General features: G+C 44.8%; 1 protein-coding gene across 2 annotated transcripts; it reads right to left on the bottom strand.

Moving 5' to 3' along the window:
• Positions 1-442: 442 nt before the first annotated feature.
• On the bottom strand, positions 443-13,182 carry tmem259 (transmembrane protein 259). Of its 2 annotated transcripts, none has more exons than XM_085448353.1 (12): positions 12,858-13,182; positions 9,245-9,582; positions 7,066-7,374; positions 5,710-5,884; positions 5,430-5,540; positions 5,226-5,348; positions 4,990-5,090; positions 4,840-4,897; positions 4,677-4,760; positions 2,963-3,095; positions 2,694-2,793; positions 443-2,616 (listed from the first exon to the last, which is right to left on the bottom strand). In XM_085448353.1, exons 2-12 carry the CDS (start codon positions 9,461-9,463, stop codon positions 1,963-1,965), a joined length of 2,067 nt encoding a protein of 688 aa, XP_085304479.1. In that variant the 5' UTR covers positions 9,464-9,582; positions 12,858-13,182; the 3' UTR covers positions 443-1,962. The 2 variants fall into 2 exon arrangements, with proteins under 2 accessions (XP_085304479.1, XP_085304480.1); XM_085448354.1 differs by having other exon boundaries at positions 5,764-5,884; positions 12,858-13,181.
• Between the last annotated feature and the right edge of the window lie 4,696 nt (positions 13,183-17,878).

Genomic DNA, 17,878 nt, shown 5'->3' on the forward strand with positions numbered 1-17,878 from the left:
GTCACTTTATCGTGTCTGATCAAATAAAGCCACTTAAACTGTTTCAGCTGCTGTTGAAAGTCCTAAAGAACCAAAAGCATGTCTGTTTTTTCTCTTGGTAACTTCCTGCAGGGTTTCTGGTCCAATTAAAAACCACCGAAGCTGCAACCAGATGCCATCAAAACAGAAAACCACCTGAAACTGAGCTGCTGTCAAAAATAACACTAGGTGGTCGAGGTGAAACATGACACTCAGCTCGGCCAGTTTCCTGTTGGACAAAAACAATTCAGCACCTTGGCAAGTTGCCTTTTATTTTGAAAGTATCCATGTATAATGCCTTTTTTTTCTTGAAAGGTTTCATAGGTAATGAGAAGTTTCACTTCCTGCTGCTGGTGTATGTCATTTCAGAATAAAATCCCTGTGTGTGGATGGTGTGAAAGAAGGGAGGCATTCACACAATGGGTGGCGACCACTGCTTTTACTGGTTTTACTGGTCTGACAGGTAAATACATTTTGATGATCAATAATGAGGCTACAGTCCTCAGCAGAGAGGCACGAAGAAGAACCCCACCCCCCCAGCCAGAGTCACGCTCAGGCTCCGTCTACTTCACAGCAACAAAAACAGACACTCAGAGATCAATTGTTTCTGATATCCAATCAATAATTGATGAAGTTCACCTGATGGGAGGGATCAGTTCCTTTCCCCTCCTACGGATTTGTAGACCATAATTTATCCAAAGAACGCAAACAGGTGTTCACTTTCAAAAACTTGCCACTGTCCCATTGAAGGGACTTTGACCAAAATGCTGCTTTTAAATGCGGCTTCCTGATTGGTTCAGAGCATCTCATGTGTCCCATTCCCCCCAAAATGTGTTTGGCAGATGTCTGAGGGGAGCGGTCAGAGCAAACACGCTGCCATCAGACCCACCGCATCATTCGCCATTTTGATAGATGAACAGATGGAGGAGGCGGAGCGTGAGTGTGACAGTCAGTCATATTCCACAACCAATCAGCTCGCTCAGCTGCTGATAGTCCAAACTTCCTGTTCAATTATTTCCCTCAAGACAAAAGCAGACGAGACAGGGAAAAAAAAAAAAAAAAGCAACTTAAGTTGAGTTTGTGCTTCAGTCTATCAGAATCAATAACTGATCAGCTGATCAATAACTGAAAGGTTGCATCAGACTTCTTGTCTGTAGCTCACTGGCTCCGCCCCCAGGCACACCAGAACTGCTTGGCTTCATCCTTTCAGCCAGCAGCAGAAACCTGATTTTTCTTTATTGAATATTATTGATAATCAGTTAATTATTTGATCAATGAAGTGAAACCACTCAGGCCTGGTGTGTACCATGTGGCAGCAGCTTCCTGCTGTCAGGGCTTATATTATGAAGCTTTTTCCTCTATGGACAAATGGATTCAGGTTTTACATGAAGTCTGAATAAACTCATCACGTAACAACACGTTCATGTTAGAAGGGTTTTCAAGATAAATAAAACGTCTGTTAACGCCATGCATTTTATTTTGAAAATCCTCCGGTAACAGCAGAGCTCTGATGAGCCAATTGATCGATCAGCTTTGTTTGAAGAATCAAAGAAAAGGCTGATGTTTGAGAAAGAGACAGTCGGGTTTATTGATTAGAGGGGGGGGAAAAAAAAAAGTTTCTGCTTCAAGCTTCATTTGTTCAGGGTGTTGCTTTCGGTTTCCATGGTGATGGACCTCCAACCTCAGACACCGTCTAAAGAAAAACCATCCATACTCCACCCCCCCAAAAAAACAACAAAAAAAACAAACAAACAAAACAAAAACAAACAAAAACAAAAAAAAAACCCCAGCAGAATAAATTATCGCATCCCTGCCCTCTGTTCACGTGACCTGCAGGGAGACGCCACCCTCAAGCTAATCAATGAGTTTAAAAATCAAATAAAACCTGTTCATTCGATCAATGAGCTGATCAGCTGTCTCACAGGTGAGGCGATGTCAGTAGCCTCAGGACGGCTGCTGCCGGCAGTCTGCACTCTGTGAGGGGGGACAGTCTGTGTGGGAGGGGCACTCTGAGGGCCCTGCCTCCTCCAAGGCTCCCTCTGCCTTTGAGGGCCCCACATCCTCTGAGGGCCCCACCTCATGCTGCTCTGTGATTGGAGGAGCTGGTGCAGGTTTAAATTCTACAGAAATAGAGTTTGGATCTTGACCTCCAAAGGCTCCGCTCCCACCTAAGGACCTCCCTCCTACTGCTCCCCCTCCCATCCAGAACTCGGCCACCACATTGATCTCAGCTGGCCCCTGATCGCTGCTGGCTCCCGCATCCACTGACGACGTCAGGGCTTCAGTGAGGATGGCAGCTGTGTGAGCGACCCAGTTCAGCTCCGCCCTCACCTCCCCGCTTCCTGAGGCTCCACCTTCCGCAGGGGACGGAAGGGAATCTGTCTGAGGCCCTGGCTCAGCTCCACTGGTCGGCCCTGGTTGGGGGGCATTGGCGGGTCCCGTTCCAGCGGCGGCAGTGCCAATGTTGTTGTTGAGGTTATCCTGCAGAGCCGTCTGGTTCTGACCAGCCTGCTGGTTCTGCAGGAGCATCTCCTGGATCCGGATCTGCTGCAGGATTGCCGGAAGCTCGTAGTGATGGAAGAAATAGATCATGGAGTGCTGCGAGAGGACAAAAATGTTAGATTTACTGTCTGAGGGGAGGGGCTTAGCACAGGCATGAGGATGACGACACTTACCTGGATGAAGAGCCAGGAAGTGACGAGGGCGAGGCTGCTGTACTGGCCATTGAAGCGGTAGTGGTAGGCGTAGAAGGCGAAATGGTAAAGGTAGAAGAACCTGCAGGGAGAACAGATCACATGATCAGTCTTGAAGGTCTGCAGGCTGACAAGAGACATTCACAATAAAAATGGCCAAAGCCCGATTGATCTGTTTATTGATCAAATGACCAGGAACCCTTTTAACTTAATTCTGTAACAATGACCTCACACACAGAAAGTGACCTCACCTGAGCCAGTGGCGTTTGCTGGTGTTTGTGTGGCAGCAGATGGCGTCGTACTGATCTGCCAACCACACGATGAGGATAATGTAGAATGCAGTTGTTGTGTCATTGAAGAACTCTGACATGATGGCCTCCATGCCTGAGACAGAAAGTGACATCACAGGTCAGCTTTAAATGTAAGCCACACCCCCCAACCAAGGCTAACGTCCATCCAGTCTGTTTACAAACATTTTTTAATTTGACGCTCGTTTTTATTGCCAGGAACCTTCAGTACTTTGACTTTAATCTTTATTGAAACTGAACAAACAGGATCCCAAAAAAACAACAAAAAAAACAAAAAACAAAACATCAGGTCACCTGGAGGTCACTACAGAGTGTCGGTACAGCAGAGTCACGAGCTGCTCTGAGATCAGCCGACTGACAATCAGGCCTGAGCAATCTGTGATTGACAGACGCAGCTACACAAACAAGCTCAATAAAAGCTTTTAAAAAATAAAAAATAAAAAAAAATAAAAAAATATGCAGTCACACGACTCCAGTGTAAGGCTGCTAACACTGGAGTCATGTGACCTCTCACTTTTGTAAAGTGAGCAAGCTAGCTGCAGCATTTTGGACTGACTGTAAACAGCATCACAGCAGACATGCAGGCCCTAACCTGCACAGTACCTGCTCACCTTAGATCAGATTTCTATGTAGCGCTGAGCAAGTTTAAATTCAGTTATTTTTAATCTTTACTATCAAACCATAGTTTTTATTCTCTCGCTGCTTTCTATTTATTTATTTTATTTTATTTAGAAAGATGCCAGATTATAGCCTTGGGCTAATTTCCATCTGCAGACCCTCTGGCAGGTTGGTGTTAAACACAAGTTAGTAAAAACATACAGAGACATTATTTACAGGTCATGTGACAAGGACAAAAACAGTGATCACATTATACTAGAACCAACAATGACAAGAAGAGTGGACACAGAGGACAATATAGATAACAATAACGGAAACACATCAATTATATTGCACAAACCCCAGTATTGCACATGCCCTGACTGTCCTGATATTGCACTGACCCATTACACTAATAGTCGTTTCCTTTTTTGTAACACAATAACTCTTTTTCACGTCCAATATAAAGCATGATTATTAAACATGATCACATGTTTGTGTGTCCCTCAGCCGCCCTTTTAACTGACTCTTAAAGATGGGTAGACTTGTACTTTCCCTCACTGACAGTGGAAGACTATTCCAGAAGCTCACTCCCTGATATGACAGAGCATTCTGTGAAAAGTAAACTAAAAAGTATTTACTCAGCCATAAAACTACTGACTGGAATTAAGATGCTTGTGTCCAGATTAACCTAAGATGTTTCTGAGGAATTTATCACATCATTTTCACAACAGTGTTGCATTTTACTGATATATTTTTATAATCTTTAAAGATTTTTATAACCCTTTGATAACATCTCTGGAGCAGGGGGAACACTTTTCTTTGGTAGAGGAGTCATATGAGCTATGAAATACCCCTCTATGATTTGTCAGATGCTGCCACCCTTTGATGTGAAGGGGCACGTGGGCCTGGGTTGATAACAGGCCCCACGCAGCCGCTTATCCTGACTGCCAGTGTTAGGGTAAGGGAAGCCAGATAACGGAAAGAACTCGGCCACGCGTCAGGACCCAGGTGACAGAGGTTCAGAAGCGTCCTCAAACAGAATGGGATCTGGACTCACCTACGAGGGCCAGGATGACAGTGAGCAGAGGGGCTGCTGGGAAGGCAATGGTCATGTTCATCTCCAACATCTGCAGGAGGTCAACTGTAGGGGGTGAGAGAGAGTCAGAATAGACCTGAGGCTCGGGTTCAAAGGTCAACACTGAATGGTATGAGGAACTGACCAATGAAGACGAAGATCTGGTGGTGAGAGTATCTGAGCAGCATGGACACCGACAGAGTCTGAAACGGAGAACGCGAGACTCAGTCGTGACATCGTGCGACTGAACGAACCCGAACGATCAGTGTGGGTCATTTACTGTATTTGTACTTACAAATATGACCATAATGACAAAGGCGGCCAGGTAGGAGGTCCTGGCCATCCACATGCTGACAAAGCGGTAATGCTCACCGGAGACCACGTTCCTCAGGAATCCTGCAGAGAACCACACAAACACCTGAGCTGTGTCACATGACTGGAAGTAAACACCTGCTCTCTAAATCCAATCAGTGAATGTAGCATCACACCAAAGTGCCCTGCCCCACCCTCCATTTACAGCGCCCACCCCACCTTTGTTCTCCTCATTCTCGGCGAGCGCCTTCACGCTCGACATCAGGATGTCATCGTAGCCCAAAAACTCATCGAGCAGGAAACGACTGAAGCCATCTCCGAAACACTCGTCCTTCATCGGATCTGCAAACAGACACAGACGCGGTTAGGGTGTGCAAGTTGGCCAACGCTGAGGTCATGTGACACGGCGGCTCAGAGTCTGACCAAGTGTGACAACCATGACAGGGATGTTGAGTCTCTGTCTGGTGCTCTGAGAGAGGCGCAGGAAGCCATACTCCAACGAGTACTCCACGATGTACTCCTCCTGAGGCCACACTGCGACAATGAACAACAAAGTAAACAACCACATCAGAAAAACACAAAAATAAATACATACAATCTTAAATTGTGAAACATTAAACAGCTAAGCAGGTGTTTCTGGACTGAATAAGGAGGCGGAGTTAAAGGAGGTGAGGTGGCAGGGGTGGGGTGGAGAACGGTTTACCTGCTCGGGTCATCATCTCCAGCTCAGACACTGAGTCCTGCAGCGGCTGCATACCTTTAGTGGTCTGGCTAAATGAGACGTCCTGGCTGTCGTTGGCTCCTCCTCCTCCTGAAGCTCCTCCTCCTCCTGCACCAACCAGAGATGGCTTCAGGCGGGGCTCGATGTCCAACTCAAACTGCAGCAGGACAGCAAAAGGTTTTGAGGGTCATTTCTGCTTTTAATCTGAGAGTATCCAGGGAGTAATATGAATACTGGCGGTCATCACATTACTCTGGCTTGAGGGAGTGCAGTCAATGGGACACTGAGCAACGCTCATCACAAACCCCAACTGTGGGTTTCATACAAAAGGCTCCCGGTACCCTGTTGTTGCTAAGGAAACGTGTATTCACCAACCAGTTTGCAAGTAGTTGCAAACTGGCTGGTGAATACACATTTCCTTACACATTTTGTTCCACCAAAAACATCCCTTTGATTGCTGACCTCCGACAGAACACGGCGATGGGAGGAAGACAGGACGAAAGAGTCATTTGGAGGTTGTAGTAGTTGTGTTCTTCCAGCGATCGGGATCAGTGCAAGATCCCGACTCGGGGCCCGTGTGCGCAAGGCCTGAAGTAGCCAATAGCAGTTTAAAGTTCACCTGAGTCAGGTGTTCGGGGTAGTTAAGTCCCCAGATACACAGAACTACTCTGAGCTCACACACCACCAGAGGGCACACCTGCCAACAAGTGTTTTACCGCCATCCTCTTATTACTACTTTTCGTTTCTATTGGAAACCCAAAATCTGTGTGACTCTCAAACTTTATGAAGACCCACACACACACACTAAACACTTCTGACTCACAGGGAAAACAAGAAGTGACATAAGCAGAGGATTTAGAACTCGCTGCAGCTCTGCAGGACCAGGATGCGAACGTGATTCAGAATTCTGATGCTAAAGAGGAAGCGCTGTTAAGGTCTGTCACTTCCTTTCAGCTCACCTGCTCCAAGCCAAGCTTGTTTACACCTGTGCAGGTGAGCTGGCTGTCTGATGCTGTGGTTTAACACTAGAATCACCAACACCAGTGATGGCAACGACATCATTTCTGTTAATTTTCTTCTAAATTTAAGTAAAATTTGAAAAAAAAAACAAACAAACAAACAAACAAGTATTTAAGGTTAATTTTAGGGATTTTATTAGTTTTATAAATTTATATATATTTTCATTACAGATTTTAAAGTTCAAATACAAAAAAGAATAAACAGAGTACAACAAATAACATCTAACACATCTAAAAAATCCAACTATTACAGACGAACGTTATCAAAGTTCAATGTGTGTGCATGTGAGAGAGAGTGAGAAAAAGTGAGAGAGATCACCTGCACTGAGCTGTTGTCAAACATCTCCACAGTCATCTCCTCCTCTTCCACTTCTTCGTCGGGCAGCATCGCAAGGCTGAGCCCGCCCATTGCCAGCCCCCCTCCTTCCTCCTCGGCATCCAGCTCATCATGGAGGCTCGCCGAGTCGTAGTGCTGAAGGAAGATGGGTGCCCGGCTCGAGTTTCTCTGGATCTCAACCCGCAGGATGCCGTCACGGGGCCAGCGCTCCCTTACCACCTCTAGACAGTTGATGGGTGAGCGAGAGAAGGCAATGTGGATGTAGGCAAGGATGAAGAGGACGAAGAGTGCCTGAGGACGGGTTAGAGAGATGTCAGCGAGCGCTGGTTGTGTCACCGTAATCTCATTTCTGCATCAGTGAGTCTCTCACAGCAACCAGAGTTTATAAAATACGTCACCAATAAAATAAAAACTAGGGGTGCAACGATACACAAAATTCACGATTCGGTTCGATACTTTGGTGTCATGGTTCGATTTTTTTTTCCCCATACAAAAAAAATGTTCATGCCTTTTTAATTTGTCATTTATTAAAATTATAAATATATATTTTAACTCAAAAGTGCAGTTTTTAAATTTAATGTTGCTGAAACAACAAAATAATTAAAATAATAAATCTGATCGAGAAATCACTCAGCTTTGGAAAAGAGAGTTTATTACAGAGAAATGTCTCTTTCCAAAATAAAAGCTATACTATCCGCTTCTTCTGGGCTATATTCTCAGCAGCATATTAAACATATCAGGTCCCCATAAGGAGAATCATGTGCTAATGGCTGTCTAAATGACTCGGGTAAAGTTTGTAACATGCGTGCTTGTTGTTTTTGTCTGCTTCCACTTGTCTTTGCACTAGGATGATGTCGGTGTAAACGTGCAGTCATATTCGTTGTGTTCCCACTAGTGCTGTCAGCGTTAATCTCGTTAAAATGACATTAACGCCATAACGCGGCAAATCTCCGTTAACGAGTTACCGCGGCTCGCCCCGTGCATGGGGCTGGACAGCGTTAGCACGTTAACAAGCTAACTGCGCTAACGCACTAGTTCCCACCAATTGATGCATTGTGTGGCACATCCGACATACTGTTTTACTTTTGTCCATGATGCGCTTACCATCAGGGTCATGCTTCACATGAAAACCAAGATAGTTCCAAACGCCAGATCTGAATGAGGGTGGGGGAGGTTCAATTTCGGGTAGCGTTGAGGTAGTTGCCATGTTGCAACGAGCTTAGCTTCTGTCTTGCTAGCTTGTGCTGCGCTCATTGGATCTGCACTGACAGTGCAGCCTAGGCGGAGTAGTCGAATGCAGATCCACTGAGCGCTCAACACAGACAGCATCGTCAGAAGAAAAGTTGATAAAATAAATAACATTTTTGTATTGTTCGATACATATGCGTACCGAACCGAAAGCACTGTATCGAATGGTTCAATATCGATACGAGTATCGTTGCACCCCTAATAAAAACAATAAAATGTACACATCAAAATCAATAAATGTCCTCTGATCAAAGAAAGTAAACATCTGGAACCTGTCTGCAGAGTCACCAAAGACCCTTCCTCTGTGGGTTAGCAATCGTTTCTGGTCTCTGTGTAAAGCAATTCTGCTGGCTCCTCACAGCTTCACCTACATCATTCGCAACATAAACCTGCCCACTGAGCATGCTCAAATGTCTGAGACAACGCTCTGTAAGGACACCGCTGACTCCACAGAGGAACCAGCTTGTATCGGGACCCTGTCCCCTACCTCATTCACGCTACTAAAGGAACAGGCTGCTGGGAGACTTCCCATAATACTCTAAGGGTTTCTTCTCCACTTCCTGCCACCCCCAACCCACTTCCCTTGCTGAGCCTGGCTCTATTGTAGATAGAACTTCCTTCTAACAGGTTCTTCCCCTCCACTGTGCTGTTATACCACGTGCTGCTCAGATGTGGGTCATCTGATCGTCTAGGTTTCCTCTTCTGTTTTGCAGACTTTACGTTGCAGAATAAAAGCATGTAAATAAAGTTTAACTGAATTATTTGTGGAGAGGAGTCACCTGAAACATCTGTGATCACCTGAAACACCTGACCATTACCAATACTGTGACGTGTTCCTGAGATCACTATTCAGAAACAGACTGACTGATCAGTAATGTGATTACATCCTGCTGACAGGTGAGCTGTGCCCCACCTTGAGCAGAACGAAGAACTCAAAGACCCTCCTGAAGGACGGAGGGAATAGGCGTGCGTAGGTGACGGCCATCTTGAAGAAGAGCGCATGGAAGAGGCGGTCGCGGACATTGATGAGGGGGTTCTGGTTCAGGTTGGGATTGCGGAGGCGGTTGGGTCCCATGTTGTTGTTGTTGTTGTTAAGCGGGACATTGTTGTTGTTCGCCTGGTTCTCCGACATGGCTGCGATTGCCCGTCGTTTCTGCTCGTGCTCAGAACTCACCACCGCCAATGACGACTCTAGGTCAACATGGCTGCTACTGCGTCCTCAGAGCGAAGGTCAAGACCTGAGTGCCGCACCTGGAACACACAGATGAACTCACTGATGACTACAGTCAGGGGGCAGAGCCTCAACCACCTCTGAAAACAGATCATTAAGGGATTTAGGTTCTCAGCTCAGAGCTGCAAACAATCAGTCACCTTTATTCCGATCAATAACTTTACACTAAACACAAGTATTGATTAACATGGCTTGTTTAGATAAAGTCATCTCAGTAATCACCAACAACCGATCCAACCTTTCATCCAATCAGATGACATGAGATCAATAACCTGCAGGTATTTTTTTTTTTTTTTTTTTAAATCAGATCAAAGAAACCGAGACACTGATGATCTAATCTCTGTGCTTTAGGAGCTGAACCTGCTTGACACCAAAAGCCATTAGAGGTGTCAGCATCTGACCAATCACAGTTAGTGTTCAGTGCGCTGTCAGAGTGGCTGATTTTAGTACAGAGAAAGACTGAGCTGAAGAACTTAACCCCCACCTCCCCACGGCAGTACTTTATTTTTTCTCAGCACTGCAGAGTCTGTACCGAGCAAGGCTAGCAAAGAGAACTGATACCAAAAACTATCGATTACTTTCCTCTGCATCAATAACAGCAGCGTCAGCCTCAACTTCTCGAGCTGACACAGCTCCTCCCATCACTAGCAGCAGGTGGACAGTAGTAAACCTGGAGAAGCACCTCAGAGACTGTCAGTCCATCTTTAGGAGGAATTTCATGAATTCAGAGAAGCTCCTATTTTATTAAACATTTACCTGCCTGCGACACGTTAGTGTTAGGATTAGCTCTTCCCCCATCCTAACTGTTATCATTAAGCTAGGAGATGACATTAAAGTGGGAGTGAGGCAGGAAACAGACAGGCTCAATTTAATGACCGCTAGGGATGAGAATTGTAAAGGTTCTTGTAAAAGGACCAGTTCCCAGTTGTCCAATTCCTTAGAATTCCAGGACCTATCGATTCCGCTTACGGATTCTTGTACTCACACTACGATCAGCTGATTTCAGTTCTTGTGTCAGAGGAAAATAGCAGCTCAGTCGTAATCGTAATTATGAGACATTGTGTTTCAGGTCATTTTAAGGAGTAACATGAAAGTAACGTAACGAGCAGTGTTGGGCAAGTTACTGTGAAAAAGTAATTATAGTTACTACTTCAAAAAAGTAACTGAGTTACAAGATTCTAAAAGTAATTAATTACTTGAAAAGTAACTATTGCGTTACTTTAAAAAAAAAAAAAAAAAAAAAGTTTAACCCTCTGGAGTCCAGGGTATAATTGGCCATTTTTGACTACTTTTGATGTTTTCCCCTACATTTCACCTTTAAAAACTATTTACTTTGCCTTGTTTGGTATCATTCTCTTCAGCACAACCTCATGTGTCTGGATTTACAGTTTCATTTTGACATACTGTATTAACACAATTGAACACCGTGTATATATTGTTTATCATCACTCTGGTTTTACGTGGCCTATCAACACAATTTAAAACCTGGTATATATCACCTTGTTGCTTTGTCATCTTAAAGTGGTCGTGTGATTGGCTTACCATGACTACTTTATTCTTCCACAGCCAAACAGCAGCACTCATGCGATTGTTTTGCCCCCTTAGCTCCAGGTATTATGCCAAAAAGTGATCGTCGGGCAGAAAGTGACTGCCGCCTGCGGGAGCGCGCAGGCGGCAGTCACCGCATTTTCTTGTTAGTAACGGTGTTGTAACGATAGGAATAGTAATTACTTAGATTAATCGTTACTGAAAAAAAAGTAACGCCAATACTTGTAACGCCTTTATTCCCATCACTGGTAACGAGTAATGTAATGAATGACCTTCTCCAGAGAGTAATTAAGTCACACATTACATAGCTTTTAAGGAAAGTATTCTGTGTAATATGAGTAATAGATTACTTTTGAGTAATGACTCCAGCACTGATCATAACAAAGAAAGGATCATGGACAGTCAACATGGACAAACATGTGACCCACAGTGTGCAGTTAATGTGCATGACTAATGTCTTTGATATGGTGGAGACTCTCAAAGCACAGCCAATAAGGAATCAAATCAATAAGTAATATCAATAATGGAATCAGAATTGCTAAATTCTTATAAATCTTCATCCCTAGTAACAGCAATAGTAAATAGTGAATAAGCCCATCCTAAAAACACAAGCAGTGAAATGACAGTGACAGATCAGTAGGAAACACGAAGTAGCAGAACTGCACCTGAGTGTGCACGTCAGGATCGCTTCTTCATTTCATCTTCTCCCCTCCCAGCATCCAAAATCCGAGCTTCACATTGAGTCCGACCAGTATTTCTTACTACCGTGATTTCACGGGTAAAGGGGGCTGTTTTTAGAGGTTTAGATGTTTTCTGAGGGAACACTTTTAAATTCCTTCATGAAGGAAACTCCTGGAGCTCAGGTGAGCTCAGACTGATGATGATGATGATGGATAAGCTGTGGCAGCAGGTCAGGAGGTCTGCAAAAACCACAGACTGAGATCATCAGGATCTTCTGCATCCTCCAGCTGCAGCCTAACGATCTCCAGGTGAGACACCACAGACCAGCTTATCCCCCCACCGGTACATGTAAATACTGATGACCTCAGGAAAAACATCTGAGACATGTGGTCCTTCAGCATCGGGTCAGCTGACTCATGTCTCCATTAATCTCACCTGTGAGCCACACACCTGAGGCCGCTCTCAATGACAGGTGTGAGAGGCTGTTCTTAGTGCGGGAACCTCAGCAGCCGCCCCCTCCTGGACATCAGAGAGCATGCAGCTCTACATCTTTATTTACAGTCTGTGAGGTCTCAGGTAAAACAGGAAGTGGCGTTTAGTGACTTTTTGCCATGAAAACAGCAGGATTGGGACCATAGGGCCGCCATAACAAGACTTTGAGGGTCTCAGGCTGTGACATGATCGTTTGCCAGGTGACCAGCTCAGGATTGCAGGGGACTCCTGGACATTGAAGAACATGCAGCTACCTGTGAGAGTGGGAGGAACCTCTGAGCTCAGTCTGATCCTCACTAACTTCCTGTCTGAATAAAGTTTAACGAAAATAAATAAAGTTTCTCACTGCTCCACTTGCTGCACCTCAGGACAGGTGATGTGATCAGCTGATCGTCAGCCCGGAAATGTGGTGTGTGTGTGTGTGTGTGTGTGTGTGTGTGTGTGTGTATATTCTGATCAGCTGATCCTGATTGGCAGGCTCAGGTGTGTGGTGCTGCTTCAAGCAGATTACCCCCGCCACCCCGCGTGTGTAATCCATAGACACCCTCACCAGCGGCAGGTGACGCTGACTCACCTGTGCGCGGCCTCGTCGTTGTTTCTCTCGCTTACCCACGAACGCCACAGTTAGCCGTTAGCAGCGCTAGCAGCAGGGTTAGCTCTGCGGCTAAAGGCGGAGTCCGGAGGCAGCCGGATCGGACAGAACCGGGAGCCGTCTCGATCCCAGCCGACAGGTGAAGGGACGGAGGGTCCGGGTGCACGGAACCGGAGCACGAGGTGAGCTCAGAACCCGGAAACTGTGGCTAAACTGCGGCTAACACAAGCTAACAGAGGGTAAGAGTCTGACTACTGTCAGCGCGTCACTGAGACCGGAAATATACGTCCTAATACCGGAAGTAGTGAACCCCGGTTGAAGGTTCTTATATCCCTGAGCGCTGCCTGGCAGGCGCCTCGTGCAGTGTGTATTAATGAACATATATCAATGCAAATATACCAGATTTAGCCAAAGCTACTTTTCATCTGTAGTCCCTGACAGGTCAGACAAAAACTATAAATAAGAAATTTAGCACACCTTCAGACAAAGTACAACAAAGTAGCGCTAACAACAAATCCGTAAAGTTATGTACAGGCTGTGATCAGCTGACTGGCTGCTCTTTGTGGATTTACACACCTGAATTCAACCAGATGTGAGCAGATGTTTTGCAGCTGTCTCGGCTGATTTCTACATTAACAGTATACTGAATGCCGTCTTTATACCAGACAGTATAAAGTTGGTATAACAATTGAATTCAGTGAACGAATCTAAACATCATCATCCTAAATGTAAATTAATTTCTATTGCTGAACACTGACCACCACAGCACCACAGCAAAGTGCTTTACTGTGAATTCACCACAGTACTGCAAAGTAACCTGTTTATCCTACACAAAACTCCCCAGAATTGTCAGACAATATTTGAATAACACAAAATTAGTATACTTAGTTTGTTTTGCAGGAAGTTTCACTAAATGAAAATACATAATTTATAAAAACACATCAAAAACAATATGTGATTAAACACGAGGACTTGCATGTAAGCTTTATATGAGCAGTCCTTTTCTTTAAATCTAACCTCTCTTTCTACTCTCCTCTGTCTTTTTTTTCTTATCTTTCTCCATCTCTGAGTGAAGTTAGCTTTCTTTTCTCTCCCTGTGAGATACAGAAGCTGGACCTTTAACTAGCAACATAGCTCAGAGTTTGAAAGCATGGATCTATCCATTAGTGCCCAGGCTGCTGCTGCTGGTGATGGTGTGAGGGCCACGCTCCATCATCTCGAACTAGTCTGTTAAACATGATGATGAGTTAGCCGCACTGCCATAGTCACCAAACTCAGCCCAATAGAGCACTTTCGGGATGTGATGAAGTGGAAATTCCCATCATAGGTGTAACAGCTGTGTGATGATGATGTCATGTCAACATGGACCAAAATCTGTGAGGAACATTTCCAGCAGCTTCTTGAATCTGAGCCAATCTGAGTTAATCTGAGTTACAGCAGCTCTGAAGGAAAAAAAGAGTCCAACCTGGTACTAGCGAGGTGTACTGATGCCTGGTCTCTCTTGGAAATGAGATTTTTAATCTCAATGAGATTTTTTACCTGGATAAATAAGGGACTAATAATGTGGCCAGTGATTCATCAATTTTTCCTGAAATAGACTGAAGATGTGAAATCCTCAAACCTGAGATACTCATTACTCTTGTCATCTTTCATCATCATCCTCAGACATCAGAAACAGGGCAGGTGTTTAACTGTCAGAACGAAAACTCTTTTTAAACTTTATTCTAGGTCAGAAACTCTGAGGTTTCACATCAAAGTTAATTCAAATTTAAATTTTATTTTTCACATACACAATCATACACAGTACGACATGAAGTGAAATCCTTATTGCTGTGCAATTCCCGACCAAATAGAAGAACAAAACTAAAGAAATTAAAATGCAAATCAGCAGAGTGCAGATTGACTGTGAACAGTCAAAAATACAGTAATTGAGGTATGTTATTGAAGTGAATTATATGAATTCAGATGAAGCTTCACAATCAGGTGAGATTACCTGGAGGCAAATAGACACAGGAACTGAAAGCTTCAGTCTCCAGATTCATCACAGTCAGTCATGATTAGCAAACCTGATCTAGTTATGCTGCTGTAGACTCTCATCCTCTCTCTGTACCTTTCTGCAGGTGGGCCTCATGGTTTCTGACTCCACCCCTTGTCCTTTACAAAGAGGGTGTCTGCTGTGAGCTGACAGTGTGTAAATGAAGTTTAATTGAATGACATCACAGCATGACTGATCACTGATTGATTCCTCCCTGGACAGAAGCTGTGTTTCCACTGTCAGACTGAAGGGGGCGCCATCTGTCAGCAGAAAACATGATCAGGACACACACACAAACACACACACACATTTTCCCAGTCTCTGTTGCCTTGGTAACACCCTGGCTGCTGGATGGCCTCCAGGAAATGAAGAGTGAGACAAGATGAGTGGGAGGGAGGTGTGTGTGTGTGTTCATCCTGGTTTGATTCTAGTCGGAATTTTTGAACTGAGGTCCTGCAGAGACAAAATTTGTGATGAACGTCTGTATCCAGCAGGGGCGCCTAAGCCATCCACAGAGAGGTGAGGAAGTGCAAGCAGGGTTGAGCAGGTGGAGATTAGTGTCAGGGTGATTCATGATGGAAGGATAGCAGCAAGACTGAAAGGGAAGGTTTAAAGATGGCGGTGAGACCTGATGTGATGAACAGGATCAGAAATGAGTCCATCAGACAGGCGGCTCAGAGTCAGAAAGACTGAGAGAGGCATGTATGTGCAGAGGAAGGAGGGTGGAGGATGGAGATGGAGCTTCAGGGAGGGGGAGAAGAGGAAGAGTTCAGAGGTTCATGGATGTAGTGAAGGACATGGAGAGGGTCGGTGTGACAGGAGGAGATGGAGACATGAGCGACTATCAGGACTGCTAAAGGAGGGAGTGATGTGTGTGTTTGTGTGTTAGATCTTATCTCAACACCACTGTTGCCATGGAAACTGCATAATGAGCTGAAGGTGCAGGACATTAGGCAGCTTGTTTGTATGTGTGATTGGTTCTGCTATTGATCCTTGAAGCTCTGTGAGACAGATGAGGTCACCTGACTCACCTGAGCGCGGACCTCAGTGTCTCCAGCCTGCTCAATTCTCATGAAGCTGACTGACACCACCTGTAATTCTCCTGTAACCCTGAGGCCCCTCCCTGGGCAACTTAACCACCATCTGCACCCTAACCTGTGTGATCTTAATGTCTCGTATGATGATGTGGGGCAATGCTGGTATTCACCGACACAAATGTAACTGCATGCAATTTTCTAAAAACCAACAGCTTTTGGATTTTAAGAAAATTCCAGGTTTTCCAGGCCGGCCATGACACTGCACTGTGGTGACAGGAAACAGCTGCCACATACAAAGGTTGTATGTGGCAGCTGTGGAAGTTGTGGAGGTTGAGGTTGAACACCCGTGACTCCCCATCAGCAATCTGCCTCAGAAGAGCTAAAACACACTAGCCGTGTCTGGACCTAAACTCCGCTGCAGGTCCATATATCAAACGATCACTATGGCATTACTGAGAGTTGAAAAACTGTCTAAAGTCTTTCATCTTTATTAAAATGATCAGCGTTCTGCTCTACCAGGTGGAACAATTGAGTTTAACATCCAGGCATCCATGAAAACGGAATTTATGCCATTTAACGGAGTTAGAAGTTAGCAGGGAGTTAGCTCGCTAGCTTCTATCTAAATACAATATAGCATGTCCTGACTGCGGGGTTTTAGAAACAAATTAAAACGTACAGCTCTGTTATCACTTCCAGCATAAATGAAGACAGAAAACTAAACAGCAGTGACGTTTGTAGGGTTACTGAAGTTGGGCTAGCTGGTATATAATGATGTGCTACGTGACTGCTAGCGACACAGCTATGTTAGCATAATATAAACAAGCTAACTTTTTTTCCACTCGATAAAAGTTAACGTGAGTGTTCTCGGTGGTCAGGAACAAATGTAATCGCATGGCAGGATGCTGTAAAAGGACCGAACTTCAGCCAGGAGAACAACTGAGATAATCCATCCACAATACGAGGTTAGTCATTCATATACTGCTGCATGGGCTGGGCTGTAGTTACATCCTAAGGTTTTAAAAACTGAGCTTAAATAAATGATTAGGGTAATAAAAGCCGAGGGAGATCAACAGTGATCACTGACTGTTTTAGGAGCTTTTTGAGATCAAATAGAAGAAAATACATAACATTAAACATGTTAACAACACAAAAGCCATATTAAACGCAGACTACTTTAGGCCCGGAAGTAGGATTCGTCGCGTCATCACTGAACAACCGGATAGAGGGTTTTCACCTACGTCACGTTCTGGGCGGTAACCCACATGCGCGGCCATATTGGAGGCACTCGGAGGTAAACACTGAAATGGATCAATGTCCGAAAGCACAGAAAAGCTCCTCAAAATGCGTTATAGATGCAAAGGCATACAGGAAAGGACTTGGTCCGCAGGAAAGGGCACAATATTTGTTTAAGGTTTATTGGTGGTGGTGCAGATCCATACGAGTTGGCTCCTTTGTCTTGGATCAATGACGACCCGAAAAGTCTTCTGTCTATTGCGTATCCTGATATCATCAACTACCTGGTTTTCTTGCCGAGCCTATACACAGGGGAAGACTTTAAATCTTATAAAAGTTTGGAGGCCTATAACCAGATGGTGTGTGGATGGGTGAGGGAGATGCAGTATCAAGTCATCAGCGACAGATGGCAGTGCTCTGGCCTTGCTGGTCTCTCAGCACTAATTGGTCAGTTTAAGGAAACGCCCCATGAGACCAAAACCTCCAGGAAGCTCAAATGATGGAGAGACTGAGAGAGGATGAAATAGGAAATTAACAAGTTGACAAAGACTCTGAGGGATGTCTTCATCACATCATCTGTGGAAAAGTTAGTGCAACACACAAACGGCTTCATCCTCTGCATACCAGGAAACAACCCGGATTAACAATTATTACTGAGAGCCACGATGGCATCATTGGAAGAAAAGAGGAAGACACAG

This window comes from Copadichromis virginalis, linkage group LG23 (genome assembly GCF_057382275.1).
Source record: "Copadichromis virginalis isolate Kocher_CV1m ecotype Utaka linkage group LG23, C_Virginalis_male_GT1.1, whole genome shotgun sequence".
NCBI classification, from domain to species: Eukaryota; Metazoa; Chordata; class Actinopteri; order Cichliformes; family Cichlidae; genus Copadichromis; species Copadichromis virginalis.